The sequence below is a fragment of the Taeniopygia guttata genome, chromosome Z (assembly GCF_048771995.1).
Source record: "Taeniopygia guttata chromosome Z, bTaeGut7.mat, whole genome shotgun sequence".
NCBI lineage: Eukaryota > Metazoa > Chordata > Aves > Passeriformes > Estrildidae > Taeniopygia > Taeniopygia guttata.
Genome location: NC_133063.1, coordinates 62429793 through 62457254, shown reverse-complemented (window position 1 = coordinate 62457254; position 27462 = coordinate 62429793). Strand labels below are relative to the sequence as shown.

At 37.1% G+C, this 27462-nt stretch overlaps 1 protein-coding gene across 3 annotated transcripts; it reads left to right on the top strand.

Annotated features, from left to right (window-relative positions):
- Positions 1-2962: 2962 nt before the first annotated feature.
- CEP78 (centrosomal protein 78) lies at positions 2963-27462 on the top strand. 3 transcript variants are annotated; one of them, XM_072922132.1, is made up of 17 exons: positions 2963-3245; positions 5350-5625; positions 5838-6013; positions 6654-6726; positions 7251-7354; positions 8133-8307; positions 10081-10194; positions 10452-10516; positions 13134-13242; positions 13847-13864; positions 14751-14886; positions 15783-15826; positions 16874-17013; positions 21666-21743; positions 23273-23439; positions 25190-25343; positions 26647-27462. In XM_072922132.1, the coding sequence occupies exons 2-17, from the start codon at positions 5373-5375 to the stop codon at positions 27172-27174; spliced, it is 2334 nt and encodes a 777-aa protein (XP_072778233.1). In that variant the 5' UTR covers positions 2963-3245; positions 5350-5372; the 3' UTR covers positions 27175-27462. The 3 variants fall into 3 exon arrangements, with proteins under 3 accessions (XP_072778233.1, XP_012433160.1, XP_002186974.2); XM_012577706.5 differs by having other exon boundaries at positions 15781-15826; positions 16870-17013; XM_002186938.7 differs by lacking the exon at positions 13847-13864 and having other exon boundaries at positions 2965-3245; positions 15781-15826; positions 16870-17013.

Sequence of the window (27462 nt, the reverse complement as noted above, 5' to 3'; positions counted from 1 at the left end):
ACATTGAGATTCTGTAGTTTGTCACATTTAATGTGTGTTGAAGGGTCAAGTCCTATTATATATATAATGTATAATATAATAAGGAGCACTGGGCACTTGTCATTATGCAACTATAAGCTTCCAATAAAAATATGATAAAGCTATCTAATAATGGCAGAATGAAAATAACTATTTCCTCCATGCTTTAAGCAGATTTACGGGCTCTTCCAACACAGCTTTGCTAGATGAACCTTGCCACCTATCAATAAAAGGCCCTCTCAGGCTGCTGGACAAAAGCTATACAGAGCTGCCCTGTAAGCAGCTTTTGAAATCTCTCAAATACTTCTGGAAATGTTGTTTTTTTTCCTTTTTTGCACTTAGCATTCAACCCCACTGGCATTCTGTAGAACAGAGGAAAATAATTTTTAGCTATTTAGTTTTGGAATCAGACAGCTATTTAAAGCTAGCTTGGAAGCAGGCTTTAAAAGGCTAGATAGAGGAGTTTAAAAAAAAAGAGAAAGGACAAAATGTGAAGCGGTTCCTTTAACACATCCTTACTAGGCAGTAAGTGATAATGTGGAAGAACACCAATCAAGCAGGATACCTTCCAGACATACTCATAAAGGCAAGAGAAAACATCTGCTGCCCACCCACTAACAGGGTAGATTGCACAGCCCCTTTTTCATCTCCTAATATCTCCAAGAAAGTTAACACTGGCTATGGTGTGAGACTGAGAAATGCTTGTACTGTTGAATCAGATAAAAAAATTAAATTATACATAGTTAAATTATACAGTTATACAAAAAAACTCACAAGAGCATATGGCCTGGAAAGATACAGGAAGAAAACAGTGAGAACAAAAAGCGCTTCAACAAATTCAGCAAAATGATGACTGGTGAAGAACACATAATTTGCCAAAGTGACAGATTTGGGTCTCTTTTGGGGCTGTTCTCTACAGAGACATCTGGTATCTCACCAAATTACTTTATGCTTTTGAATCTCTAAAACAGTAAAGGGAACTGCCTTTGACTACAAAAGAAAGTAGTGATTATAGTGGCAAATGCAATATATAGGATTTTTTTTCAAAATGAATGAGATCTCTAAGCAAAGAGAAAACATAAAACAGTAAAAATTATGTGGCAGCTAGGTTCACTGTTCACTGTTCACTGTTCACTGTTCACTGCAGAGGCTCTGTGTGATGGCTGGCATTCCAGGACTGTGCTCTTTGTTAGGCAGAAAAGAGCTGCCTGTACACAACTCATTGTTTGGGGCTGCAGCTGTTTCCCACCAGCCAGAGCACAACCTGCAGCTCACTCTCCAAGCTACCTGCACTAGGTGTGTTCTGCAAAAAGTCTGTGGACTGCAAAAGGCCTATACACGAGACACCGGAATGCAGAACAAGACATCATCACATAAAGCCTGTGTTTAGGGCCTACTCAATGACTGATAGAACATTTTTGAGAGTTCCCCAGTAATTCTCTCTTTTGGAAGGTGTACCAAAACCTCTGTGTCAAGTGTACCAAAATTCTGTGTAGCAAAAAACCCCTAACCCAATAAAAAAAAACAAACATACCCCCCCCCCAAAAAACCAAAACCAAAACAAACCAAAAACAAACAAAACAAAACAACAAAAAAAAACCAAGTAACCCAAAAACAAACAGAAAAACCCCAAAAACAACAACAAAAAACCCCCAAACAAAACCACCCCTCCCCCCAAACTAACAAAACCAAAACCAAAACCAACCAAGTAACCAACCAAAAAAAACCAACCCCCCCAAAAATCCCCACCCGAACCAAAATCAAACCAAACCAAAACGAAAAACTGAGAGTTGCAAATAGAAACCAAATCTAAAGCACTGAATCAAATGCAGAGGAAAGGGACATTTAGCATTATTTTATAGGAAAACCAAGGTTGGTAGGGAGCAACTCAAAGCAGTTTCTCAGCAAGATTTTGAATTTCAATTTTGGAGATGTCTGTGTAACTAAGTAGCATGAACAAGAAACCTTTAAAAATAAAGATTCTTGAAAATATATGAAGTTTATTTTGCTTGAGTTTGGTCTGTAACACTGAGAGTTATGGCAAGCACAGGAAATATTTTGTCGTACAGTTATGGAAACATTGATTTTGCCATTTCCCTGATAATGGTCCTGGGTTTCTTCTCTTTTACATTGAATTTCCCAAACATCACAGTGAAACAATTTGTACAAATGGTGATATCAGACTTACTGAAATAAGTCTTGTTCTGGTACACTTAAGGTGCTTCAGTTGCTTCTGATGTCAGTCAAAGACAGTGGGTAACGTTGCATCTGGGTAAACACAGTGTCCTCTGAATGTTCCAATGGCCTGTCTAGTTTCTGTGGAAAGCTCTCTGAAGTTTGCTCACCTTTAGAGATTAAATCCTGCTGCCTGTGAGCAGATTAGAAGCATATTTTTTTTTAAATAACCAAATAGCTCTTAGTCATCAACCTACAGTAATAATTTTTCCTGATTAGCTGGTGTCCCTATCTATGAATGAACTGCAAGTTCTAGAAACAGCACCTGGACTTCATTTTGAGTTATTCTGCCCTAAATGTCACGCTGTATAATGCATCGTACTGAATGTTAATGAAAAGTCTGTGATCCCGTGGATGTAACCTGGCAACCTAATTGGAATCACAGCTGTGAAATACGAGTTTGTTACCGTGTTGGACGACTCAGGACCCCTGGCTGTGGCTACTGCTGTATATCAAAACGTTTCCCTACCTGTGGAACTCCTTACCTGCATGCTTTACCGATGGAAAGCTGAAGTAGTGCCTGCTTTCTTCTAGCACTGCGTTGCAGGCTTTTGGTTTGTTTTATGGGTTTGGGCTTTCTTGTGGTTTGGGCTTGTTTGATTTTTGTTGTTTTTGTTTGTTTCTGTGTTTTTGTTTTGGGTTTTTTTGTATATATGTTTGGGGGTGGCTATTTTTTCCTTTTTCTTCTTGTTTGTTTGTTTTTGTTCAGGAAATGGAAGCGGTACTCCCTCGAGCGGTATAGTTGCTATGTAACACCGCCGCCGTCGCCACGGCCGGGCGCGGCCATTTTGCACGCGGGCGGGAGGGCGGCGGGGCGGCGGCCAATCGGGGCCAGCCTCGCGCGCCACGCGGCGGCCGCGCCAGCGGCGCCGGGCCCAAGAGCGGGGTGCGGGAACGGCGGGAACGCACCGCTGGGCAGTGCCGGGTAACGACGGCTACAGCGAGCCACAACGGGTCACGCTGCGCAGTGCCGGTTAGCGCCGCTAACAGCGGTAAGAGCGGGCCCGCGGCGCGGAGGGGGAGGGGTGCCCCCGGAGCGGGCCGTAGTCGGTTCCGGGAAGATGAGGACGTCAGGGCTGGGGACGGCGGGGCCGTTGTGGGTGCGGGAACGACCGGCTGATGCCTGTTCCGGACCGCTTCTGGCGAGCCCGCGGGGTGGTGGCGAACACTGCAGTCCCTGTTGATGCCCGCTCAGTGGTGTGCGGTCTGAAGTGATTCTCTGAGCCGGTGTCGGTCATGAGCGGTGCAGCGTAAAAGCCCTGTTATTTTTACCCCGGTGCTAACTGGAGCTGCCTGTAGCTGGGTGCTGTGTGCGTCCTTAAGCGCGGTTGTGCAGCAGGTCCCGTAAAGGGCCCCGGGCCCGCTGCGGGGGGCGCGCCCACCCCGAGTGAGCGCAGCGCGGCTCGGCTCCCGTGTGCCCCGCGGGTCGGCGTGTGCCCGCGGCTGCTGCTGCTGGCAGTGCTCTTGGGTGCGTCTGTTTGCCCACACTAGGTACATTTAGCCAGATAGTTAGTTTAATCGCTACAAACTCGTAGCTTCCTGAAAACTCCTAGCACAGCTGAATTTTTCAGATCTACTGTGTGTTGTATATTTCTTGTAATATGTTGCCAGTTAGTGTGTTTTCTTGAGTAGGTAATTATAGTCTGCATACATTCTCAGAGCCAGTCAAGTCAAAGGTGGTGTCAGGTTGGTAGTATCATTAGCTTTAGGGCAGAAGAGTTCAAGTTTTATATAGTTATCCATTTGAAAAGCATTGTGTGTCTGATTAGTTTGTCTTTTTTTGTCTCTTCCTACAAGAGTTAAACTTCAGTGGTAGGGCCAGGAGTTCCTTTCTCAGTTAAGAGTTGTAGTGTTAAGGTGTTGCAGTGAAAGCCCCTATGAAAAGAATATTGCTTACGCTCTGGAGAAAAAAGGCTAATATTTTGCACATTGATACATTACCAGAAGCCATTGGTGCCTTAAAACTCATGGCCGTTTTCTGAATCTGAAGTGTTGGATTTTAATTCAGTCATCTCTGTTTTTGAGGCCACAGTGTGGTCATTAAATGCTAGTAAATCAGAGCTAAAAAAAGTAAAAGGGTGTGGAGAAACGGTATTATTAAAGTTTATATTTTATTATATTTCCAGTCATGTAGATACCAACAATATATTATTTTTCTAAATTATGCTTTTATGAATGGCTGTCCTCACATGCTTTTATCTGTCCAGTATAACTTGCCTTAATTAGGCATTCAGAATATTTCAGAAGATTGGTTAAAGCTTTCTAGTCTGTGCAAGTAAGAAAAAAAGTTTACAGTGTGAATAATGTTTGATATCCTACGTGAAATACTTAATGCTGTCCTGAGTATAAATAAATAAATAAATAAATGTATCTTCTAAATATACTTACAAATGTCCCTATTGAGACAGTAGAATTACTTAACCCTTAATAGCTATGTCATAGCAGTATTTTGAGATTCTGTTTGAAAGTTGCTAGTGTTATTCTCTGTGAGTATAACAAAAGTATAACAAAACCTTATGCCTGAAAAGTGCTTAGGGAATTTTACTGGGATATGTGTATCAGGCATGCAATAGCAAAAATATTTAGAAAATAAATTTCATTATGTATGATGATAATTAAGACTTTGAACTAAAGTAGCAGAGAAGTTAACTAGTCCTGTGTAGAGAAGTAAACTAGTTCTGTATGTTTCCCTTGATAGTGGGTCAGGGAGTGTCCAAGGCTTTTGGGCAGACCTTGATGCTATAGAGAGAAATCTTAAGATGAAAACAAGATCTCTACAACAGTCAATGCTTAAAGATCAGGGCTTTTGTATTTTTGATATACCTATTAGAGTTAGGAGAATAAAAATGCAGATGAGTTGTTTTTTGGTGTTTGGGGTTTTTTCCCCCAGCCCTTTACTCATTCAACTTTACTTGCACAGGTAGTAAGCATCATAAGACATAACGTTTTTAGTTACACATTAAAGATACGTAAATGCTGTCCAATATCCAGAAACATTTTCATGTTTTGGATATGTGTTGAATTGGCACTGTGATGCAGGATAGTTATATATTGAAAAAAAAAAAAGTTTGTCTTCTTTCCCCTTTCTTATTTTAGAGAGAAATTTATCACAAAAAGAAATGATTGAGTCAGTCAAATTAAGAAGACGGTGCATGCTGGATTTCTACTCACATTATGAACATCTTTGTGAACTTCAAGGATCTCTCCCACTGAAAGCTGTGAAGGCTAACGTGACTCGTGATGCTATTGATCTAATTGTAGATCACATCAAAGATACTGATTGGGCACCACTTCTGAATGCTCTCAGGCATAATAAGACTCTGACTTCTATTGGAATAAGAAGTGTACATCAACATGGCCTTGAAGAATCAGGTCTGTATAAAATACAAGTATGTTGATGTATGCATGCTAAAATCTTGCTGCATAAAACTTCTGTGTGATTGATACATGGGGGAAAGAATTGTTATGCCTAAAGGATTATTATAATTTAAGAAAGTACACAAAAAAAGGAAGGTATGATTATAATTGTTCTTAAGCCAACAGGGACTGGATTTTACTGATGTGTAATTTTTATTTTTCACTAGGTGTTGAAAGATACAAAACTAACTCTAGAAGGAGAATTCCAGCAGCTCTGTCAAAAGACTTGACTGGCCAACTATGCAAAGCTGTGAAAGGCTGCCTCAGTATATCAGATGTACTAAAACATTTAGAACTGCAGGGTTTGTTTCTGAGGGAAAGAGACCTAGCACTTTTAACAAAGGTGAGAATATAATAGTATGTACAAATACATAGTGCATATAGTACAAAAGGTACAAATAGTACAAATAAATGGGAAGTATGCCCAGAACAGAGAATAGTAGCAACTAATCCTTGCATGTATTTTTTGCAGACAAGGTCTTCTAAGATACCTTTGTGTAATCTTTACGTGAATGATTATAGAATGATTCTGCTGAGACTTTTAGTATAACCTGATCTTAACTGAATGTCACAGAAACACAAGGCTTACTAGAAAGATCTTAGCAGTATCTCTGCTGTGTGCTTGAGGCATGTAACTTAGGCTCATGACTGAAACCACTGTGTATGTTACAGAAGGGAAGTTGTGGGACACCAAGGAGATAAAAACTGATCTTGAGATGTGTTACTGAAAAGCTCCAGTTTGCTCATGACTGGCTTCTAGGGAGGGAGGTTGCTACTGGTTGCCCACAGGCAAGCTTCCTCTGTGCTAAAGAAATGAACCCACTTAAACTGAAGGTGAAGGTTTGCTGGTTTTGACCTTTGTTTGAATCCCTTAGAGTTTCTTGTAAGGAACAGAAGATGAGCAGTTTGGGTGACTTGGACTTGTCTAATTTTTTTTCGTTTTTGCTTTTCAAGCCAGATAACATTGTTGTTTTATTCTTTAGGGCTTGGCCACAGCTTCATCTCTGGAGAGTGTCTCTTTAGCCCACTGTCCAATTGGAGATGAAGGGTTGGAAAGTAAGTTCAGAATCACAACCTGTAAATATAATTTTCTCTTTTAAGTTTCCAAATAGGTAAGCAAATTTTTCAGTATTTCCATTCCTGTTTTAAATTTGTCTATGGAGATTATAAGAACAATCTTCACTTTATTCTGCATAGCTCAGTAGCATTTAAAGACTTTAATTTCTTCACTTCAGGCTTTTAAATATCTATACTACTTTATAGTGATGTTTATACTTTTTTATCTAAAACAGCATTCATATTTCTTTACCCTTTCCTGATTTGTTTAAGTTTCTATAAGTTAACTGAAATCAAATATTTTCTAGCTTGTTCAGATATTCTTTGCCGAACACTTGCACTAGAAATGTATAAACTTAGGATACATTAATTGTATTTAAAATATACTCTGTATTTCAGCACTAGTTCTTTGTCAAAGCTTTTGGCTGTTAAAGTTGCCTCTTAACAGGCCACTGAAAAAGTGTGTTCTGATAATGTGGAAATGCTGTATATAGATAACATGTGTGCTTTTGTTTTTTCTTCAGCAATCTGTCAGAGTATAAAGAATACAACTACTATCAGATTTCTAAACTTCACAGCATGTAGCCTCACGTGGCGAGGGGCAGAACATATAACAAATTTATTAAAGGTAGTTTAATCAACTTTCTTAGAATGGAGTGTTTTGTAAGAATTTAATACATTTAATTTTTTACTTCTGCTTTAAAGCCCAAAATCCATTATGGCATGAGGAGCTTGTGTGAATACCAAAATTAACTGTATGGTCTTATGAAAGCTGTGACTTTGTATGACTAAAGTAGTTTACTTTATTAGTGTGGAATTTAAATTCGCTATTTCTTAGAAAAAAACCATAAATAGTAAAGTATTTTCTTTAAATGAAGACCAGGCCTGTAAATGTCTGACACCTGTTACCAGGGTGCTTCTTTCATTGTCAGTAATTTTGAAAAGAGTCTCAAGTATTCTGAAGCACTGGGTAAGAATAATCAAGTTTGCAGTTTAGAAGCTGCTGATTAATTGATCAGAAGGTTTCTGCCTAGTACTATGGTTTAATTAGTGTTAGTTGTGATTTCTTTGAAAGCACAAAATTTCGTACTTATTTATAGTATGTGTTTATTTCCTATGCAATGTGCCTTGAAAGTATCTGTCAAAAGAAGGTGATAAAATACTTTGTAGCCAGGTTTAATAATTTGTGTTGCAAACTGGGCAGTCACAACAGATTCGAGTTACCGGTAAGGTTTAAAAATTAGTTATGTTTCTTGAACTCAGGAATGGTGTACTTATACCAGCATATATTTCTTATACCAGCTTTCAAGCCATTGAATGTGGTTTACAAAAAAAGGTAACATGTGATCATGTCATCAATTATGGCTTTGCCATTTCACTTGGTAACAGCTTCTTTGTTTGCAAAGCACCAGGCAATAAGAAGACATGGTGAAGCGTGGGCTGAAAGCCTACGTTACAGGAGACCTGACCTTGAATATATGACAGGTTTGAGGCGGATTACTTTGAACTGCAACATGCTTATTGGAGATAGAGGAGCAAGTGCCTTTGCAGACTGTCTAGGAGAGGACCTTTGGCTAAAAGGTATTACTAAGTCTTTTACTAATGAACAGCAGAATAATTCAGGAGTTTCCTTGTATAGGAACTCTAGACATACTGATACACAAGTATTGAGATATTCCATATAATGTAGAACTTGGCCTACACCAGCAAATTCCTGATATACCTCATATCTGGTTATTACTAGTTGCTGTAAGGATTTCAGCAAGATCTCCATATCTCTGTTTCTCTACTACTGTCTTTTCTACTATCTCTGTGTCTCACTACTGCATCTCTTAAAATATAGTAGTGGCGGGCAGTTAAAATTATCAGTTATAACAGTCGCAGCCAGAGGAATAACTTAACTGTGTAGCTTGGGAAGAGTACTCTTTTTTTTTTCCAAAGAAATCTCTCCTCTTTTGAAGTGTCTGAATACTGTTGTGTTATCTAGTATTGTCCTTCAGTATCTTTGAGAATGAATTTGTTCTACAGTATATCTATTACTATATCTAGTAATTATACAAACTTATTAATGGTGCTGGTGTAAATCGTAACATTCTTTGTGTATAACCAGAATAAAATAATCTGTTTTATAGTTTTGTTTTCTAGTTTGAGGCAGGTGTACAGATAACATCCCTACTGATGGAAGAGGATCAGATTAGAGAATACGTAAACAAACTGGACAAACATCAGTCCGTAGGCCCTAATGGGATGCATTCACAAGTGCTGAGGGAGCTGGCTGATGTAATTTTGAGGCTGCTCTCAGTAGTCTTTGAAAGATCTGGGAGGTGGTGCATGAGGACTGAAGGAGGATAGCTAATGTGCCGATTTTCAAGAAGTCTGGGAAGAAGGATGCAGGAAACTACAGTCTTGCTTGGATCCCTAGAAAGGCAAGGATGTGCTGCCATCTAGAGGGACCTCAGCAGGCTGAATAAATGAGCTGATGGGAACTCCATGGAGTTTAAGAAAAGGAAGTGCAAAGTCCTGCACTTGGACAGGAATAATCTGTGCACTAGAACATGCAGGGGCTGTGTGGCTGAAAAGCAGCTTTGCAAAAAGGGTGCTGCAGATCCTGGTGGACAATAAGCTTCCCATGAAACAGTGGAGTGCCTTTGTGGCAAAGAGGGCCAGTAGTGTTTGGGGTGCATTTGGCAGGGACTTTGTGAGCAGGTTGAGGGAGGTGATTCTTCCTCTTTACTCAGCACAAGTGAGGTCATGGAATCTGAAGTGCAGGAGGGAACTGGAGCTACTAGAGCAAGTCCAGTGAAATGCCACTAAGATGAAGGGACTACAGCAGCTCTGATTTCAAAAAGGCTGAGGAAGTTAGGACTCTGGCTTGGAGAAGAGAAAGCTCAGAATGGGATCAAGGTATACAAATATCTGAAGGGAGGATGTAAAGGAGATTGAGACAGACTCTTTCCAGTGGTACCTGGCGACAATGCAAGATGGAGTGGGTAGAGATGAAAACACTGGAGGTTTTTCCTCAACATGGTGACGCCCTCTTACTTTGAGGGTGACTGAGCACTGCCACAGGCTGCCCACAGTCGTTGTAGAGTGGTTCATATTACCTCCTCTGCAGATGTTAACAGTTATTTCTTAAAGTTGAAAAGTTCTAGTTATCTTCTTTGAAAGCAGTACTCCTGTTTTTACACGGGACTGTTACCATCATATCCTTAGTTCTCATGCTTCATGTTCTGTGAAATAGAGGTTTTCAGCAGGATTAATTTATTTTAGATATTAACTATTAAATTAAATTACTAACTAAATGTAGTACCTCCACTGATTTTTTTTTTTTTTTTGCCTCCTTAAACATTTTAGCGCTTGATTTGCAGCAATGTGGAATATCCAATGAAGGAGCAAGGTCATTATTAGATGCTCTTCAAACTAATACAACATTAGTGGTACTTGACGTAAGAAAAAATCCATTAATTGGTATGTGTCTGTGTCTGCATTTATTCATTTATTCTTTTTGTGTTGTTGGGTTTTTTTTTCTTCTTCAGTAACTATATGGGGAAATGTAAACTGCTTTTAAGAAAAAAAGAACATGCCACAATAATTTGCTAAACATTTTTAAAGTGGGAAAATAACCAGGATAGGTAATATGTACTTACTATTCAGTGATCTCTTTGTTCACAAAAAGAATTGTCTCCTGCAGAAAATTCTTAAAAAGGTGTTCTAATTCATTCTAGGTCATGTTCTAATGAAACAAATTATTGAAAGAGTTCTCAAGAATGGAAGCAGTGCTGACTCAGAGGTATGTTTTACACATTTTGAATGAGTTTGGGATTTTCTTTGTAGCTTCCATTGCATTTAATTTTTTACGGATGACTTTTTTCAAAATGAATCTAAAACAACTATTCTAGTTCTAAACATATGTTTGACTCAGTATAAATAAAAAAAACCCCACTATCGAGGGGGAAACATAAAACCACTATGATGAACATGTTACTGTATTGGGCTTTCTGTATGATTTGTTATGGAATTAAAGGTGTCACATATCATAAAACCTGGATATACATTTAGTGGAAAGAAAAATGAAAATCTGTGTGTATTTGGGCATTACCATAGAATATAAACTAAATATAGGACTGCCAGAGGGCTTTCTACTACATATATCCTTGTCAACATGGTAATAGTTAACTTCTAATTAAAAAGTAAAGGAAAGCCCAATTTGAAATTTAGCACTTAATTTATTTTAGAACTTATTTCTTGTCTCTAACTTCTGTAACCAAATTTTTTAAAGTTGCTCAGGACTGTCCTTACAATGCAGACCATCTATGAAAACAGAGTTCAGTTACAGTGCATTACCCCCATTCATCTTTGTCTAACTGTTCACACAGAGTTCACAGTAATGTGCATAAACTGAATATCTAGACCATTTATGATTAGGTATGGTGTTGAAATATACAGAAATCTGATTCAGTTCTCAAAGGAGTCCCAGCAATCCCAGTTCTTGTATTGTTATTTAATGTCTTGGTTTTTGAAAAGACTAAATAAAGACAGAGCTATGGATGTGTAGGGACTGTCTAATAAAGTAAAAATTCGTGTGTAGAATTTCCGGAGGATTAATACAGTTCCCCACTTTAAACTCTAGAATACCTTTTTTGAGAAGTTGAAGTTGGTTGTGAAGAGGTACTTTTTCTGCTTGGCAGATGCAATTAAAACTTAAAAAATATCACAGGGATCACATGAAAATTACATCTGCCTGGAAATGCTAAAGATAATTGGATAGCCAGGCCATGGAAAGAAGCAACTTTGGGAAATCTCTCATATGCTGAAAGATGACTTCACTCAAGACATTAGTTATATATTCAGCCAGTTAGTGTGGTATTTTAAGTTTTATTGGCAGTGCTAGTAATTCTTTCTTCTTCGATGAAGAAATACTTACCACTGGTTTGCTACATAGCTTTGCTTCTACTAGTCACAGCTGTCTTTCCTTCCATCCTGCTTTGTGTAAAAAGTGGGTGTTTGTTTTTCAGTAGCATGTAGTTGATTCTCTTCTGGACTCTTTTTTTTTAGGTTTGCAGGAATAATTGTCTACTGCTAATTGATGCTTTTGCTAAAACAAAAGCTATATACTAGCAGCACTGTGTAGCAGTATAGTGAACCATAATCATAGATATGACCAAGTGTAATAGGTGGTGAAAATTTGTGTAGTTTCTGGGAGACTAGCTCAAGGGAAAATCCATTGAAGGTATCTACAAAACAGGATACTTTCAAAACACTGATTTTATATTTTGCTGTCTTTATACTTAGATGCTTAAATGTTGTACAACAACAGCAGAGATGAGACAGGCTATGTGCTAGATGAACTTTTGGTTTAACCTAGTAAAGCTACCCTTTTAGGTGTCTAGCAAAACAAAATTAAAATTACTTTTGCTCTTAGAAGCTTGTAATTTAATTTTACTCTTTCTGGGTGTGTTTTAGTTTAAAATGATCAATTTGCTTGCACAGGGACCAGATCCACTGGGAGACACAGCAAAATTTATACAAGCATTAATTGTATCCAAAGTGGAAAAAAAAAATTCCTTGACAATGATAAGTTTGAATTAAACTTAGAGCACAGTAATGGCGTTTTAATCATTCTGACGCTTTAGATGGGAATGGCTCTGGCATACTGTTCCTAGTACTCTGATGTGGGATTTAAAAGGGCTGTGTGAGACAAGGCTTGTGTTAATGTCATCTGTATTTTCTTCAATGGCTGCTCCAGCACTAGACCCTGTATTAGTGATGCACACTGAAAAGTAAGTGCAGAGTAATTTTAGAATATCTACCAGGAGTATTTAAACTTTTTATGAGGGCAAGGGGAGGCTTTAGGAATAGAGCTGTTGCTGTAGGGAAGTGAAGTTTGACGTACAGCTGTGGCCTTTGATTATCTCTGTCTCTTGATTTTATTTGGATGAATTTTTGTTACAGGTAAATGAAAATAAACTTTATGTTTTTTAAAATACTGATTTTATCAGTAATACAAAATCACATTAGGGAAGCTTTTATTACTTTGGTCTGAGCCAGTCATTCCTATCAAGCCACTTGTCTGAGAATGAAGTGCAGAAGTCAGGGTTGCCTGTTTATAGGGTTGATGCTGGGGGATTTTTGCTGTAGAAGAATAACTATTTTCCACAAGAGAAGGGATAATATTGGATGGGATATTGTAGTGGTGTTTTGAGAACATTTTCTGGTAGACTACCATCTGCTTAAATTTGGGCCTTGTTAGACTTCTGTTTTTTTATTGATTTTACAGTTTGTAAAGTTTCCTGTAAGTACAGTGTTCTCTATATCTGACAAACTACCATTAAATTTAAATAAGCTCCTCTCCAACTGTCAGTTGCTGAACAGATTTATTTTTCTTTAAAAAATAAACCGAATTCCAGTTTAAGTGGCTGACGTCTCCATCTTCCAAAGATGCTTTGAAAACTAAGCCAAAGAAAAGAACTATCGTCCTAGGAAGTGGTCGGAGAGGAAAAGCTACTATTCGTATTGGTAATTTTTGTGTTTTCTGCCTATAGTACATTTTGTCTAGAAAATTTTATCTTAATGCTTAAGAGCTTAAATTAAAAAATATATTATGTGTCTAAATGTTAGTGTTTTACAGAATGTTTGTCTCAAAAAAAAACCCATTCTGTTTCTTCTTAATTATATAATGCACCTTCTATCATCATTGGTATCTCTAGGAAAATTGCTCTTGTTTCTAGTGCTGCTAGATACATGGCTGGAAAAATGGTAGGATATGCTGACCTTAAAATTTGTGGAAGTATCAGACATATTTATTCTGTGTCTCCACAAGCTTTCACTTCTTCAGAGCTTGGCAGTAGCAGGTTGTCTACTTGTCTGCTGTTGTAACCTTTCTGCAGCAGGCTGTCCTCTGCCAGAACAAACAAACATGCATTTTTAACTGATGTACAAAATGTTTTAAGATTTTTTTTTTTAACTTCATGTAAACCTATTATAAAGAGTATGTTTAAAATAACATAGGTATCTTTAATATTTATAATTAAGTACTGATAGCTGTGATAGTAAATATTTTTCAGTAAGCTACTAAAAATTTCACTGTAATACATTTCACTGTCTCTTGTCTTCACTTTAGTTATCTGGAAGGAGAGAGGTAAGTGATCAGGGAGTTGGTGGGAGAAAAAAATGCTGGCAAATGTGGTTGTGGAGAGTTTTGTGCTTTTTTGTCTTTCCTGTTTTGGGGTTATTCCTTGTGTATGGGGTTTTTATGTGCTTTGGGGTTGTTTTTTTTAAGTGAAGGAGGGAGTCAAGGTGAAAACCGTCCTGTTTATTATGTTCAGAATGAATAGATATTTTGAATCCCATTAACTAAGGGATGCATTTCTATACCATTACAAAATCAGTTATTTTACTACTCTTAGAGAAACGATAACCCAAGTTCTCACTAGATTAACTGTAGGAAATATAACATGATTAGTTTTCAAGACTTACTAGTTTCTGGCTTAGAGAGATTGTGAGGTAGAATGATGATCCACATTGGGTTTCTTTCTGAGTTTACTTTGATGCTGTATGATTTAAACAACAACAAAAGATCAGACCAGTGAACCCTACTTTTTCTTATTAGTCCTGTGAAGGGAAGAGATTGCTGGTGTTCTGTACAAGCTTTATTTTTAGTTATTTTGCCCATAAATAAAATAATGTTCTTCATTCTGAAGCCACTAGAGGGCAATTTCAAACATATGTCTTTATTATCTACGTGGATGGTCTAAAACCATCCAAACCTCTTCTGCTACAAAGCTTTGCCTTCTTTTTTGAAAACCAGCTTGTCTTGCATCAACCTAATAGCAGTTAACTATACCATTTTATAATCTCAAGTTTTTGGACACTTTAGGAAAATTAGACTGAGTGGCAGATTTCTTACAGTCTTTATTATTACATAGAACATTTTATGAACAATGAGTATGTTAATAATTATGAATTGGTATGTGAATAATAAGGTATTGAATTGTCTTTTCTTCTGGTCTTACTCTTCAATCCAGGATTATCATCTAAAAAATCTGTAAGTCCTGGGAAAAAAAATTCCACTGTGAGAGAGAGTTACTCACCAAAACCACTGCCACCGGGCACAAAGGGCTTCCTTCCTTGGCGGACTGCAGAACGTGCAAAGAGATACAGGTGAGGTTTTCATAGTACAAGAGAAAATACTAAACAATAAAATTTGCATTATAAATACAGTAGAGAGCAATGTTAGCTTTTTAAAATTCGATTTGAAAACTACGCATAGAATGTCATCATAGTTTTTCCTGTTATATAAATTTTGAGGATTTTACATTAATTTTTCTCTTGTAAGGATTTTAAATGCACAAAAATACATGATAGCCATAGGAATATTCATATGTAGCAAAACCCCCACCACAACCAAACCTGCCTTGTCTGCTTGTTCTTTTGTTAATAATGATTTATCAAATGTATCATAGCTGAAGAGGCAAGGTAGTGTTCTAAACTTGTAGTATAGTTGGTTTGAGATCCAGTTCATGGTGCTTAGGTGTTTTCCTGCCTCTTTTTGTTGCTTCACCCCACTCAATCCCAGCATAAAGATCATCTAAGAGCTGTAAATTAAAATAAAACTTACACATTAAAGTTGTCTTTTGAAGCAGTTCTTGTTTGTTTTTGTTTTTTAAATCATTCCCTAGATCTTGGCCTCTCAAAATGGAGACTATATAACTATTTAAACAAAAAATTCCATAATACTGTATTGCAACTGTGGTTATTAAGCTACACATAAACTCTGAAGACCAAATTCTCCTGTTGACTTTAGTTCAAAATAATTGACTAAGATGCCTACTGAAGATATTAATGTTAGCATCCAGTAGTGTTGCTCTAAATCATAATTAACTAGGGAGTGCTTATCAAAATGAGAATGTAATGAGGCTTAAAGGAATCTAATGCAGTGTCTGATGCTGTTTATTTATTCTTACTGCTTCACCTGTCCTAGAATCTTGTGTTTGGGACATTATAAACTTACTTTCCTCAAAAGTATAGTTTTGTTTTTTTTTCACCAAATTTCAGAGGCAGGGCAGCGGATTGTGCTGGAGAGTTGCCATTGAAGATTCAGGTACTGTTTCTCTCACACACTGATTTTGTTTTTAGTGGGTAGATGCTTGAAAAAAGGGGAAAATGTTCTCAACAGAATGTCACTGAAAGTTAAGACAGGAACATAATTTTAAAGATTCTCATTGACAGGAGTGAAAAAAAGTAGTTTACGTCGACCTTTGGTTAAAGCTTCTTTGATACTTAGTTTACTTCCATTTCTATCTGTGTAGCTTTTGGGTTCTTAGTCTTACCAGCTAACTGAGTTGGAGTATAGGCACAATCCCTCCATAGGCAGTAAGAATAACCAAACCATTTTTCTCAGAATGCTTTCTGCACCACCTCTGCTGTCTTAGATTATGTACTTGTTTTTGCACCTCTCTGTGAGCTGCTTTGCCAGCAGGAGAAGAAAAACCCCATCTTTCTTCCTTCTCCTTTGTACCTCATTTCCATTTCAGAAGGATCTGATGGCTGCAGAAGCTACCAATTAACCTCTGGTCTGGTGAAAAAAAAAAAAAAAAAAACCCCTAAAAAAAACCAACCAAAAAAAAAAAAAAAAAAACCGTGGGCTGGCACAGGATGCCTGTAGGCAGCAGCTCTTTTGACCCATCCCTGTGTTCTGACATGGGTCTTCCCTGTCTGGAATGAGGGTATTGGCTCCACCATGGAATGCCTCTTCCTGCTCCCAGCCTGATGCTCCCTCTGCTTTTTCTCACTCTTATTTGTTCCCACCTCTTGTGCCTGTCTGGCATTTTTTGCCTTGCGGTGGGTCAGCTGGGACTGGTATGTCTTATGTGGGGCAGCCCTGGCTGTGCCTTTCAGGGGCTGTCTCTGCTACTAAATCCTCATCGCAAATACTCAACATAGGCACACATAGGATTGTTTTTTTTAATATTGTTTTATGCAAATTTATTTCAAAGTTGTATAGCTGGGCAATGTGTATACATTATAAAGGACTCTGGGAAACAACTTTATTTAAATTAGACTTTTGATATTATTTAATCTTTGATTTTTGCTAAACATTTTAATGCTATGAGTGGGCCTGTTTGTCTTTTCTGTTGTAACTAGACAGGTGTTCCTGTGAAAGTGATACTAGAACGTGCTTCTACATCTGAAACTGAAGACACAGAAGATATAGAAGATGTTGTCCAGCAGACTGGTTTGTCAAAATCATTAGATAAGACTGATGTAGCACAATATCAACAGTTACAGGTAACAACAGGTTCCGTGTCTTAGACTCCGTAAAGACAAATTACATAAATTAAACCATATTTTATTCAGAAAAGTGTAATTAAACAAATAATCAGTTTTGGAACAGGATTTCAGAATAACTTAATACAGCTCCAGCATGTGTAATTTCTGTGTTCCAATCTTGCATCATAGTGCACAGATCTTTTGGTCAGTGTTATTGCCTGTAGTATTTTCTTTCAAGTGCTTCCTTTACAAAAATAACTTACGGTTGTTTCTAAGAGCTAAAATATAGAAATGACAGTTGTTTAAAAATAATTGCAAAAATAACTGAAAGTGGTTGAGTTTCATAATTGAGCCTAGTAAATTTTTTTCATTTGCTTTTTATTATTCCTTCTACTTCAATATTTAAACTTAGCAGTAGTGAAATGGACTATTTCTTTACTTGTCTTGATTGGGAATGTTCTTATAAAAGAAAGGTGTGGAAAAAAGATATCAGTGGCTCTGTAATGCTCCTGAGGTAATCTAGCACTATTATAAAGTAACACCTGCAGTCAGAATAAATACTGTTTCTGAAGTGTTAAGATTTTAATTTTTTTCAGAGAAACCAATTATTAGTTCTGTTAATAAGATCTACAGTTAGTGTTTCCTGGTTGTTGTCAGAGTCCACACTGGGTGAATATGCTGGTTGTATGTTTAAATATTGGGCTGTATACCTGTCTTTGTGTAAGAGGAGTGAAATTAAATTTTAACTTGCTGTAGATTTATCAGTAGTGGGAATGTTTCGGGTGGGATAGAGTTGTGGAAAGCAAAAGGATTGCATATTTGCAGTATTTTAATAGCAACCAGCCTTTTCAGCTGATGTATACTTTTCTTTAGATCTCCTCCCTAGAACTTTTGTTCAGGAAGATGTCAAGGTTTTCACATCTTGCTGGAAATTAGTTTAATGGCAACTTCTACTGTTAGTGTGCAATGTATTGATGTTGTGCTGTGTGGTGGCTTCAACACTTTTACCAAGAGCACTGTGTCTGAAATCATGGAATTCCATATGATATTCAAATTGCTCTAAAAACCTCCGTGTAGGAACTACTATGCATGCAGAAAGCTTTTGATGTATTTATTCTTACTGTTTGGAGAGGGAAGAATATTATATTCACATCACACAGCAGAGGCAGGCAGTGTTTTGTGCTTTGGGGAAGGGTTGTCATACTGACCAATAGGATGTCATACTGACCATACTACAGGTAACACGTTGGTGTTAGCTGTAGTACTACATGTAGGGCAGCTATAAGGAAGAGACAATTTGTGACTAATTTGAACTTCCTTGGAGAGAAACCCACAAATTTTGGCAACCTACCCCAAAATTTTGGTTTTTGTGTGCTTGTAAAGGTCCAGATTTTAATGACTTTCTGAATTTGAAAACCAAAATAATTTCTTAGGCCATGGTTGCTTATCAGATAGCACCAGTTTCTGCGCCTGATTTTGTGCCTCACCCATTGTTTTGTTACCTTCACACAAAGCGTGTTTCACATTATGGCACAATCAGGCTACCAGATTGGCCCCACTGAATTGTCCCTTTTCCCTCTGTCACTTAGTGCCTTTTCCTTTCTTGCTTCAATCTTTTTCTCTTGTGCTTCTTTTCACATTTATCTGGTCGTAAGACTGTCATTAAACAGCTGTTACTGTGCAGCAGCTTGGGAGGGGAGGTGCTTTGAGGAACTGATCTAATGGAAAAATAGTCCAGTGTAATTGGTGGTAGCAGGCCTTTCAGTAAATGGGACAACCATTTGTGTTAGAGCAACGATGGGAATGCAGAGTGGGAATAAACAGTAAGAGGTGGAAGTTCCTTAAACTGCTGCTTTGTCAAAAAAAACCTCTCCAAACATTGCTTGATGTGACTGAACGACTAGACTTTCACTAAAGTATGCAAGGCTCTACATCCTTCTGCAGAAAAAGGGACTTTAAGCATACTGCTTAATGAAACAAGTAGTACTTAGTTGTGTTTTCATTAAAAAAAAAAAAAAAAAAAGCCTTGGCCAGTGAAAGCCTAGTATCTGCTTAAATGAAAAATGATAACTGATAAATACTCTCTCCTTCCACTAGAGGGAATGAAATGTCACAGTTGGTTTTGATGAAGTATGTAGTTGAGGTAACTCCCATACTTTTAAATTTTAACTAGGGATTTATATGATGAACTTCACCCTTAATCGACTTAGCAGGGTAGCTCTTTCTACATCTCACTACTTTGTGAATTGCAAAGAATTAGAGATTGCACTGTAACTGTTTATTTCTTTAAAGTATGATGCAGTTAAATAGAAGAACATGGCTGATCAGTTACTAAATTCTTTAAAATGTATTTTTTTAAACTTCAGTTTTATTACTCTGTCTAGTGTTGAACAGACATACTGCTTGTGGTAATTCTGAGGGCTACCTATATTTTTGGTATTCAGTTTCATCTTAAATTCTATCAGTGCTGCTTTTTTGGGCTGTAGTATTTGAAGGCTTAGTCTTGTAGCTTGGATGTACATTTAACTCTTATCAATTTTATTTTTTTTTTTCAGCACAGAGACTTGGGCGTTGTGTCAACTAGTGAATTTCTTAAAAGCAAATCAAAGATAAAAATGTACATATACTTGTAATATAATGGTGACAATTAGTTTCTTTAAATGCTGGCTTTGATATTGCTTATGAGGAGGTGCAACTGCAGTGTTCAGTTTTGTTATGAACTCAGCCCATAACCATGAAATACTATGTACATCTAGAGTGTGATAAATCAAGTTTAAACATTACTGTAAAACACCTACATTTCTGTTCAAAAAATCATAATAATTTGATTACTGTCTAAGCCATTGATTTTCAACATTACAAACCAGCAATTTGAAGAAAAAGCCAGTGCTTTAATCTTTAAAGTGATCTGAAATAAGTCCATAATATAAAATGCTAGAAAGCTATGGTTTCTAGAGTTCCTAGCGTAAGTCCTAGAAACTTCAAAATACAAATAATCATATATATGCATCTGCGCTATTTGGAAGGGTAAGAATTCTTCTGTCTGTGATAGCTAATACTGATCTTCAAAGCTAGGTTGGGGGATTCCAGGTTACATGTCAAGTTGTCAGTGCAGAACATTATGGTTTCTACTTTCTGTGCTGTGTTTCTGTGTATGTAGAAGTTCTATAGCTCCCATTATTTCCACATGTTCAAAGGTAGATGACAGTGGGGTTATAGTATTTGTGGATGGTTCTCCTTAGGTATTTGCCCTCCACCGTATGCCTGCAGGTTAGAGATAGTGCTAAATCTGTTTTGATGCTCAAATATGAGTATGATAAAGATATGACTAAATTTCTACTTGCACCGTTTGCTTGGTCAATGCTAGTCTAGGGATTTTAGGAGTGGGCTTCACTGGAATAGTGACAGACCCATAATCATCACTTTGAGTACTTGTCACTCGGAAGTCTATATATAGAGAGTTTTCTAGAACCTGCATCTTGGATCCAGTTGCAAAAGTACCTTGCAACTTATAACACCTTTGCATTTGTAGAAGGTTTATTTTTACTATGTATTCTGTTGCACACTAGTCTTCTCAGTTGATTGCTTATGTGTAGTGCAGTAGCATCACTTGAATAAGCTTTTTCTAGTGAACAAACCATTTCAGTACTACTTGAATCTTTGATTCTCTTGAGAACTAATTGATAGAGTGTGTACAAAATGCAGTGTCCTTTTACATATATTTGCTTGTATACAAAGTGAAAGAGAGAAGTTTTGTATACTGTTAAATTGTATAGTCTAACCTCTGAAATATAGAATAGCTTGATAATTTGAACAGTTTTCATCTTTTGAACCAGAAGATTGTTTAGGTATGCAAGAACAAAAAGTCTTCCATGTTTTTCTAGTTCAGATACTGTAATTAAAGACAATAATGCTCTGCGGGGATGCAAGAAAATGTGGTAATGCAAATCCTGGCTACTCTTACTGAAACAGATTTTAATTAAAATACAAATTTAGGCATCTTATGAATAAGACTAGAGTATATTTATTAGGGTGTTTTGGATTTGTTTTTATTGTTGCTAATGCAACACTAGGAATTGTGAAAAACTTTTTACTGAAGACCTAAGTGAAACCAATTAGAAAGAGTACAATTCTTACACTTCAGAATTTTGTATTCTCACTACTGAGAGTACAGTTCTTCAGAATTTTGTATTCTTACTACTATAAGAAGGAATAAAGGAAGGAATAAAATCCTGGATAAAGAGTATAGTTGGAAAATCTAGACATGACTGCTAAGGATTTCTTATTAGAGCCCAATTTGAGCTTTTGATGATGTAGATATATTTAGTTAAAAACGATGCTTGAAAAAGCGAAGGGGAAGTAGAGAAGAGTATACATTCTTGATGGTTATGTCATAGACGAAAGAGACTTGGACTGTAATTTCATGTGATCTGTTCAAGTCTTACAAATCTGTTAAGTGAATTACGCTTAATTCTACTTCTCTGTCTTAATATATTGCATCCTAGATGCAAAATATTATCCTACCATGTACTGGTAGACCTCTGTCTTGTATTTTTGAAGAAGGTATGTTTGGAATGCCATTTGCTAGCTGCTAAGTTGTTTTCTTTTTATTGCATGTTAGTCTGGCATTTTGAGATAAATTTAATGATAGTTTATCTGTGTTTTGGTAGTTGGAGCTGGAACAATGCATGGAAAAACTAAAGGAAGAACAGAAAGCTAGAATAAAGGCTGAGGAACGATTACTAGAGGTAAAGATACTTAATTATTAATGATCTTTACTTTTAAAGGGGGCACTGCTCAGAGAATGCTCTTGCTTAGGGGTAATTATCAATGACGACTAATGTATTAGCTTGTAGAGTTTCAGTTCAAAGTCACGTGGATCGTTTACTGGTCTTAAGGGCAGTGATGAAATCTGTGTTTAGTAATGTTTGTTCTACTGATTCTGTTCCAGAGCCTTGAACTCCAACTCAAGCTACTCTTTCAATGTGTTTTATTCATTTTCTGGAACACTTACGGTCTGGGGCATCCTGATACTTGCTTTTCTCAAGAAAGTGATTAAATCTATTTGCAATATGTACACATGGATAGTTCTTCATCTCCCAACTCACTTACCGAGACTTGTGCTGAAAGCTGTGTGTCACAACTGTTATTCAATTTGGTTTATTCTGTACCTTTGGTTTTTAAGTTTTATTTCTGCAGGCATTAAACATATTGGATAGTTTTCTGCATGTCAGTTGTTGTGAAGTGCAGTTCAGCTTTGACAAAACTAAACAACTTACCACAGCTGAATTGCAAGATCTATTTCCCTCTGCTGTTGCTAACCTAAAAATATTCTTCTGCATGAATAAGCAGAATTTCTTGTTATATAGTTGAGTGTAAGGTAGTGTAAGCAACTGGATTTGGTCCTTACATGTGATTTAGAGGGGAGTGAAAGTATTGGTATCCTTTGAAATATGAGCAACAAGTGATACCCCACAGTACAGGGACCAGATATCCACCAAGAACTCTGCACTCCTCAAAGACAGGTTGTTGACCTCTTGTGTGACTATCCTCATCTTTCTGTAATGCAATGTGCACAGTGAGCTCTGCTGCCTGTCTGTTGTTTAGATTCTTAAATGCCTTTTAGGCTAAACACCCCCTACAAGAAATCTTCCTCTGTAAAGGCTAGGCTAGTTGGACTTAGCACCTTGTACCAGGACATGGAATAAAACGAGTAGCATTAATCTCTAAAAGTGTTTATTTTGTTCCTTATTTATCGCCTACAGTCCACTATACAATCTGTAATTTTTTTGTCCTCTCATAAAAAATACAAGGCATGAGAGAGATACAAGTGCAGGGGAGAGATAACAGTAATATGCATCCCCCCAGTTTAGAGGGGTAAATATAAGAAGGACATTGGCCTTCATTAAAGTTTTTTACTAGTAAAATAAATTCTTTTTTAACATGTCATATAATACAAGCAAAGTAAAACAATGTGAACTAAATTTTTCTGCTTGTACTTGATCTGTAACATCCTGTACATACTGAAGGCAGTGCTAAGCCAGTGGTTTTGAGTGCCTGCAGGTATATCTATGGTAGCATAGAACTGCAGCTGTGGATAAGCAGACCTGCACAGAGCTCTCATGTAACAGTGTCCTGAAAGAGTGTGGTACAGCCAACTCTGCGTCTTGTTACATCAGTTATGATGCGGCTTAAACAGGTGAGGTTTGATATTTTGGGTCTTTTAAACTGAAAATGAAAGAAATTTCTTTCTTTTTTTTTTTTCCCCCCCGCATAGCTGGAAATTGAAAATGCAAGATTAAGGAGTCTAAATATCTCCCTATCCGAGGTTCTTCATGCACAATCAGTAACCAGCATGATTTTGGAAGATGAAGGTGTTCTAGGCAGCATTGAGAACTCTTTTCAAAAGTTTCATGCTTTTTTAGACCTCCTTAAAGGTGCTGGGTAGGTTGTCACTTTAAGTCTTGCTGTTTTTCCTGAGATCTTTCCAAAACTACTCTTTCAGTGAAGTATGCTGCCTGCTACCCTGCCAGATTTCTGTACTCTCAGAGAGCAAAGGAAAATAAATTAGCCATGTACCTATTATTTAGTGTTTTCCTAGTGGCAAAAGCATGACCTAAGCACTGTTCAGCTGAGCATGCATCTGACTTTGGGAAAGGCTTTCAAGAAGCCTACTCCAAAAGAGTAGAAAGCTTCTATTAAAGCATGTTTACAAGTCTTTAGTGATCACCTTTGGCTCTTAGCATTCCCACAATATAAAAGGCTCAAAATGCAGTTGAACTGCCTTCAGGAAATGTCCTGTTACTTTGTGCTCTCCACTCACTAACTGAAGTATGGAAATCTACATTGCAGTATGTACTGGGATACGTGGGATTTATATCTCCACCCTTTGTATTTTAAGTCAGTATTTATTGTTACTACTAGTACTACTACTACTACTACTATAGTTATTTCAGAGAATATTGATTAAAGTTTGTTATTACCACTGTACCTGCAATTTGTCAGAGGATGGTTCATCCTTCCCATTTTTCAAAGAATTTCAGCTCGAACCCAATTTGTAAAGCTTGTATGACCAAGCACAGCAGTCTCATCCACAAGGGAATGATATGAATATGTGTTGTAGTCTACTCTGTGTATTCAGAGAATATCACAGAAGATTTTATTTGCCGTCCCTATCTCCCACTTCCAAATTGTGGTGATATAACTCAGCACCTAAGTGACGATGGCCTCAAGTTGTGACATGTGAAGTTTAGAAGGGACATTAGAAAAAATTTCTTCTCTGAAAGTGTGGTCAGACATTGGAACAGGCTGTCTAGGAATGTTCCACCCCTGGAAGTGTCCAGAAAACATCTGGACACTTAGGGACATGATTTAGGGATGAACCTAGCAGTGTTAGATTAATGGCAGGACTTGATGCTATTAAGAGATCTTTTTCAGCCTTAATGATTCCATGATTCAATGATTCTAACTTACTGTACATTTCACCCTAAGGCTGTATTTTAATTTTTGCGACAATCAGTTTGTAGTGTTGCCATTACTACAGGAGTTTCAAACTTCTCAGGAAGGGAATAATGCATTTTTACCACATGAAGAAAGTTTCTTTACTATGGACCCTATGTCTATTCATAGTAAAAAGGAGCTTCACTGGACGTTAAAGAATCCCAATCATGAAGAATCCTCTTCTCAGTAAGCTTCTGTATATCATATGCCATGCTATCAGTTAATGACTGCCCTTTCCACTTTTTACTGAGTCTTAAAACCCACGTGTGATTGGTTTGGCCATCTTACAAGCTGGCACGTGACCCAGCATAATGGTATTTGTGAAGCTTGTCATTGACATGTAAAGAGATTATGCTATTTGTGCACCAATTTCTGTTTGAATGACAGTTTAATCTTTGTTCTGCCTGACGTGGAATCTCATTGCCAGTATGCTGCTCTGAGTTCAGTGCTAACTAGAAGAGCTTCATTCTCAGCCTTGTAACACTTGTTTTGAATTTGAGGGCTATTTTGTGCAAAGACAAGAAAATACCTTCAGCTACTTGTTTTTGTCTTGTTAAGATACTCTGAGCTTCACATAAAGTAATGGAAAACTATGCTCAAAGCTTTAACAGATTCTACTTCTGTTTTTGAATGTTTGGTCTTTCAAAGAGTAAGAATAGTTTGTGTGATTTTCTACTAAACATTTATTTTACAGGCTTGGACAGCTTGCGGTATCAGCTGGGATAGACCAATCAGATTTTGGTATTTTGGGGCATCCACAAATAAATGCTACTCTCAGTAAGCCTGTGAACATGGTAAAGGAGAAGTCTTTTGAAGAAGAAAGACAGGAGCATACTGAGAATAGCAAAGTAAGTCTTTATAAGGAATGCTGGAGGCAATTCTGGTTTATACTCTTTAATGCACTTTTCAGCTGTTAATCCCCCTCTGATTAATGAAGTTATTACTGCAACCCTTTGCTGTAGCTGCATTTATACATAGCATAATAATTCACTGATTAATGTAAGCTTTTAATGTGTTTAACACTCGGAGCACAAACTGCAGTATTTTGTAACCTGTTAAACTTTAGTGGTAATTGTGTTGTTTGCTAGTCTGAAATAGGAAGTTCCAGTAGGGGAATGCATCCATTCAAATTGGAAAATACCATGATAAGGTTTTTTAGAAACATTTAATAATGAAGTATAGTGTTGTAAAGAACCCTGGTCCTACAGGAGAGGCCATACAATGTACCTTCTGAAAATTATAAATTATCTGGTAAGTAATTATATTGTATATGTCCTGAAAATTGTAAATTATTTTTTAAGTAATTATAGTGTATATGTCTAGTATAGATTTCTCTGTGGCCATGACACGAGCTTCAGGCAACTACAAATTTGTAGTATTTGTAAATATTGCATAAGGTTTTAGGTTCTACTCTGTGCATTAATAGTAAACCTTGAGGATTTTTTAAAGGAGATACTAAAATTCCTGTAACAAAGGAAACAGACCCAGGCTTTTTTAAAGGCTGGTAAAAATTCAGATACTGGAGGACTATAGTTATGTCTAAATTGAGTAAAACTGTCATACCAAGAATCGCTCTGCATTCCAGTGTGTTTCTTATATCCATAGTCTTCCACTCTAACTGTTTTAAGTTCCTCAAGAACACATGAGCTCCTTAAATATAATGTTAAAAATGTGGGGGTTGTTTTAGCAGCGTGGAGAGAATTTCCAATTTTGCAGTTTGAAGACTCTTGTTCTTACCTCCCAGTACTGGTGATTAGTTTGGGTTCTTGTAGCATCTGGGTGTTGTGGTATAGTGTTGAGATTCTGTGAATTGCTAGTAAACATAAGGAATTCCAGGTATTTTGGGATGATAGATGTGATTAAGTTTTGTCTGCTCTTGTGTAGCTGACACATCTCTGGTATAAATTTCAAGCTAAACGTTAAACCGTAATGTGACTACCCTGTGTCATTATCATTGTAGCAATCTTCAGAAATCTGTTTTGAAGGGTGATAAAAATTGTTTAATTGCTTTTGCTCTGCTACATCTTACCTATACCTGTATTTTGCTCTGCAGACTCAATATGGCAGTATATATGGCACTTGCAAAACTGTTTTTGGTTTTTTTTTTTTCCCTCTAGTTGCCTGTTTTTTCATTGCAATCTTTTGTTTCAGAACAGAGCTGGGGACATCCAACTTCCACTTTCTGGCACGTTTCAATCCCAGATGGTTGTGAATAATGCCTTTTCATCACTTAGAGAAATAAGAGAACTTCAGGCTTCTGGACAGCAGTATCAGCCAGGTTTGTGGAAGGAAAATGAAGCTCAAATAATTAACCAAAATAAAGAGAATAAGACTCGAAGTAGTACTCCAGTATTATCTGAGTGGAGAGTCAAACAAAATGAACAAGCAAAAGGACATCACTCAGCAAGGCAGTTGGCTACCAGTCTGCATTCATTTGCTGATTCCAGTGTACAAATCAAAAGTGATGATAGCAGAATATCCAATGGTATTCCTGGTGAAAAAAGCAAAAATTATTCCTCTAAGAAACACATCCTTGTAGCAAATGAAACTGCAAGTCCAAGTAACGGAGAGAGAGGAGACAGAAGTAGACTTCAGGTAGTAAATGTTAGCTCTGGAACTGATACTGTAGGATCTGTCTCTGAAATACAGGAAAGTATACCAAGTGTTACCAGCATTTGAAGTGATTGAATGTTTGAACTGTTCTTGAGACTTGCAAGATTATGTCTTGGATATCTCAGTAAAATTAGTGAATTTTTTGTAAAGTTCTGTAGACTTTGACTTTTTAGAGCATTGTATACTTCTTAGTATTCCCGTTTTGTGTTTGCATTCTTTGTCACTAGATTTTTAGTTTTGAAAACACGTGATACACCTAAAATGGTACCCATGAGTTTGTACTAAACATGAGGGACTCAAAATACGGATTTCATTATCACAGATATTTGAGCTAATAAAGTTAATTTGATTACA

Bases quoted from the DNA above. Each gene is read 5' to 3' on its own strand.
- CEP78 (XM_012577706.5), top strand. From the start codon at position 5,373: ATGATTGAGTCAGTCAAATTAAGAAGACGGTGCATGCTGGATTTCTAC. The intron at 5,626-5,837 runs GTCTGTATAAAA...ATTTTTCACTAG, and splicing joins ACATGGCCTTGAAGAATCAG to GTGTTGAAAGATACAAAACT. The intron at 6,727-7,250 runs GTAAGTTCAGAA...TTTTTTCTTCAG, and splicing joins TGGAGATGAAGGGTTGGAAA to CAATCTGTCAGAGTATAAAG.